Raw genomic sequence first — 3,198 nt, 5'->3', positions numbered from 1 at the left:
GGCGCCCACCACGGGCCGCCGCTCTGCGGGGTAGGGGTACGGGGACTGGCTGTGGAAACTGTAGTTCAGGCTGAACGGGTAGTGGGCCGACTGGGGAGAGGGGAAGTGGGCGTGCTCCCGGATCTCGGGCTGGCTGTAGACCAGCGCGTCGGGCCTGCTGTAGGCGAACGAGTGGCCGATGTTGAGGTTTCTCAGCGAGTGGCTCTGCCGCTCCGCGTGAGCCATCCCCCGGTTGAGCTGCTTCATTACCGTCTCGTAGTCGGGGGTCGGGCGGTAGGACGGGGGAATCAGCGCGCTGTGCCGGTGAGACGGGACGTAGTCGGGCCTCATGACGTCGCTCCCGGTGATGCTGGGGTTGGAGGACATGGGTGAGGGCTGCGGGTAGGGCTGGGGGTTGTTCAAGGAGCTGGTGCTGTGCGCGCTGTAGACACTGCCGTTGCGGATGCGACCGTTGAGGTCGATCTGGGCTCGATCCAGGCTGGTCTGAGAGTGACAGTAGTATCCATTCTGGTTGGTCACAAAGAGGTTATCTGGGGGAAACATTTAAAATACAGTTTAAAAGGAGGTTTTTTTTTTAAAAGGTACTAAATTGGACTCATTACTCTGGACAAATACTGAGAGAGGTCTTGACTGTTGATGCTTGTAGTTTATGGAAATGGCACTGACATGACCTGGCTCCCCCCACACACATGCTGAGTGACCCTGGGCGAGTCATTTCCTCATCTACGGGATGGGATGGCTCTGCCAGCTCCGAGGATGGAGTTCAGGACGTGGCACCCAACAAAGATTAGGCACATCTAAGCCCAATAGTAAGAGTACAATTACAACACAACCCATCGTCTTTTTCTGAAAGTCAAAAACACGTTTGACGGGAGCGATGCAACAGACCTTCTGGAGCCCCAGGAGCTGCAGGCTGGGGCACCCGGGGGCGCAGGGCCCTGGCTCTGCCTTCCCCTGGTGGGGAGGCCCTGCTGATCGGAGCTGGTTCAGGCACCAGCTGCCCGCAAGTGCACCCTTATGTAGAGCTGCAGCTTGTATGTGTAGGTGCTTCCAGATGAACAAAAAAGGGCAACGCCTGGGCAGAATCTGAGCTTCTCCAGGTCCAACAGTGTCAGCAGGAGCCACGCCTCACCAGGGGGCCGGAGCCGAGAGGAGCCAGTCCCCCAACTTCCGCAGCCGGAGCCACACTCAGAATCGGGGCTCACTCTCATCGCCAGTGCCCACGAGTGCACGACCCTGCCGGGGCCGGGAAGAGGCCTGCTTCCTGCAGCCCATCTTCGGGTCACCTGAAACACTGCGAGATGAACTCCAACCCTCAGGAAAAGCAGCTGTCCAGTCCCCCAGGGAACAGCCTGTGAAAAGCTGTGACTGGGTGATTCTAAGGCCCCACGACCGCTTAAGTGGCACCTGATCCTAAAGTGAATACACCACGGGCTGGTGTTTGGACTTGGATCTGGCGGCACACAGCCATGAAGGGACAGGACTCAAATGCATCCCCGTGTGCTCACGGCTGAGGCACGGTGCTTCCTGTCCCTGCGCTCTTCCCGTACCTGGACGCACACACACACAAGCTGAGTCAGGAACCCCCCACCTTTGCTCACTGCAGCCTGTCCGGACTAGCACAGCCGCTGCCGATGTGGAGCTGGTTCAAGCACCAACTGTCTGCTCTCCCAGCCTCCAGGCTCCTCCGCGCACCCCACAGACCACCCATTGGTGAGCCCATAGGCGTAAAAGACCGTACTAAGAACTGACGGGGGGAAATGACTGGAACCCAGTCAATGAAAAGGTCTGGGTTGATAGGGACAGAGAAGAGAAGATCAAGAACCGTATAGAGGCCGTATAATCCCATAGATTTGTAGCTGACTGGCTGCTGAGGGCCAAACCTGCCTGCGCTCCCAGCCTCCAGGCTCCTCCGCGCACCCCACAGACCACCCATTGGTGAGCCCATAGGCGTAAAAGACCGTACTAAGAACTGACGGGGGGAAATGACTGGAACCCAGTCAATGAAAAGGTCTGGGTTGATGGGGACAGAGAAGAGAAGATCAAGAACCGCCTCACAGAAGCTATGGCATTGGAGGGGCCTTGAGGGACAGGAGGACGGAGCAGGCATGCCCAGCTTTCAATAGCAGCCGGTCTACCGCCAAGTGCACGCGGGATCATGCCTCCTCCCCTCTGGAGGTCAGGCACTACCGTGGGACGAGTAAAGGCCATGGGAACGTGAGCAGAGGCCCACAGCCCATTTCCAGGCTCCCTTCCCTGCCATTCTGACCAGCAACATCACAGAGGGAAACAGGGGCCTCCTGCCCATGCACAAAGTTCAGGTAACTGAGCAAGAAGTAGCTTCTCCTGAATAAGCCACAGGGGGCTTAGAACTGTGCTTTCCCACAGCACAGCACAGCCTACCCTGACTGGGCAGAGGCCTGTGGGCAAGAGGGTGCGTGAAGGTGCGTGGGACAAGGGCACTCTGGGTGACAGGGCAGCAGGGACCCCCACGCCCTGGAGGTCATGCTCAGCGAAGCTGAGCATTAGGCAGCCAGAGAGGAGTGAAAGGGCAGCAGAAATAAGACGGGAAAAGCAGTGAGGGAGAAGCGCGGGGTGCTGAGCCCAGGCAGGGGATGGTCTCCAGGAGCCGCGATGAGCCTGGGAGGTGGACACTGAAGGTGTCCGCTCCTGTGACACAGCAGCTCGGGAGAGGTTTAGACAGGAGAATCTGGGTCCGTCACAGAGGGACAGGAGAAGGAAGAGATGTCATATGAAGCGAGAGGCCGTATAATCCCATAGATTTGTAATCCTTGGTGAACTCTGGATGGTGGCTGAGCCTGCACGGGGTGGTGGTGGTGAGGGGGGGCTGAGAGCAGGCGTAGGAGCCGTGAGCAATGCTGTCGGTGCACGAGGAGGAGGGAGAACCGCACACTGAGATTTGCAGGCGGAGAGCACGCTGGGCTCTGATGGTAAGGAGGGTGTGCGGGTGCCGGGGACCAGGAGAGGGCAGCGTGAACAGAAGAGCAAAGGCGGGAGGAGTGAACGGGGGACCAGACAGGAGCAGCACACAGGTGTCACTCTCAGCAGAAGTGGGTGCAAGAGGAAAAAAAGGGAAAACACCAAACTGCAGTTGGAGAGAAGAGGAGACAAAAAAAATAGTAAGATGTTTCTAGACCCAGGGAAAGAAATTAATGGGAAGGAAAGGCCAGCAATGGG

The 3,198-nt window shown here is 58.1% G+C and overlaps 1 protein-coding gene across 1 annotated transcript in view; it reads right to left on the bottom strand.

Moving 5' to 3' along the window:
• PTPN21 (protein tyrosine phosphatase, non-receptor type 21) overlaps window positions 1-3,198 on the bottom strand; it is a 65,345-nt gene that overhangs the window by 15,822 nt on the left and 46,325 nt on the right. The window contains exon 11 of the mRNA XM_015571307.1: window positions 4-530. Coding sequence (XP_015426793.1) covers window positions 4-530 — 527 coding nt within the window. The remainder of the gene's footprint in view (window positions 1-3; window positions 531-3,198) is intronic.

The sequence above is a fragment of the Myotis davidii genome, unplaced genomic scaffold, assembly GCF_000327345.1.
Source record: "Myotis davidii unplaced genomic scaffold, ASM32734v1 scaffold732, whole genome shotgun sequence".
In the NCBI taxonomy this organism is placed as follows: Eukaryota; Metazoa; Chordata; class Mammalia; order Chiroptera; family Vespertilionidae; genus Myotis; species Myotis davidii.
The sequence above is the reverse complement of the archived record's forward strand: the minus strand, read 5'-3'. Positions and strand labels throughout refer to the sequence as shown.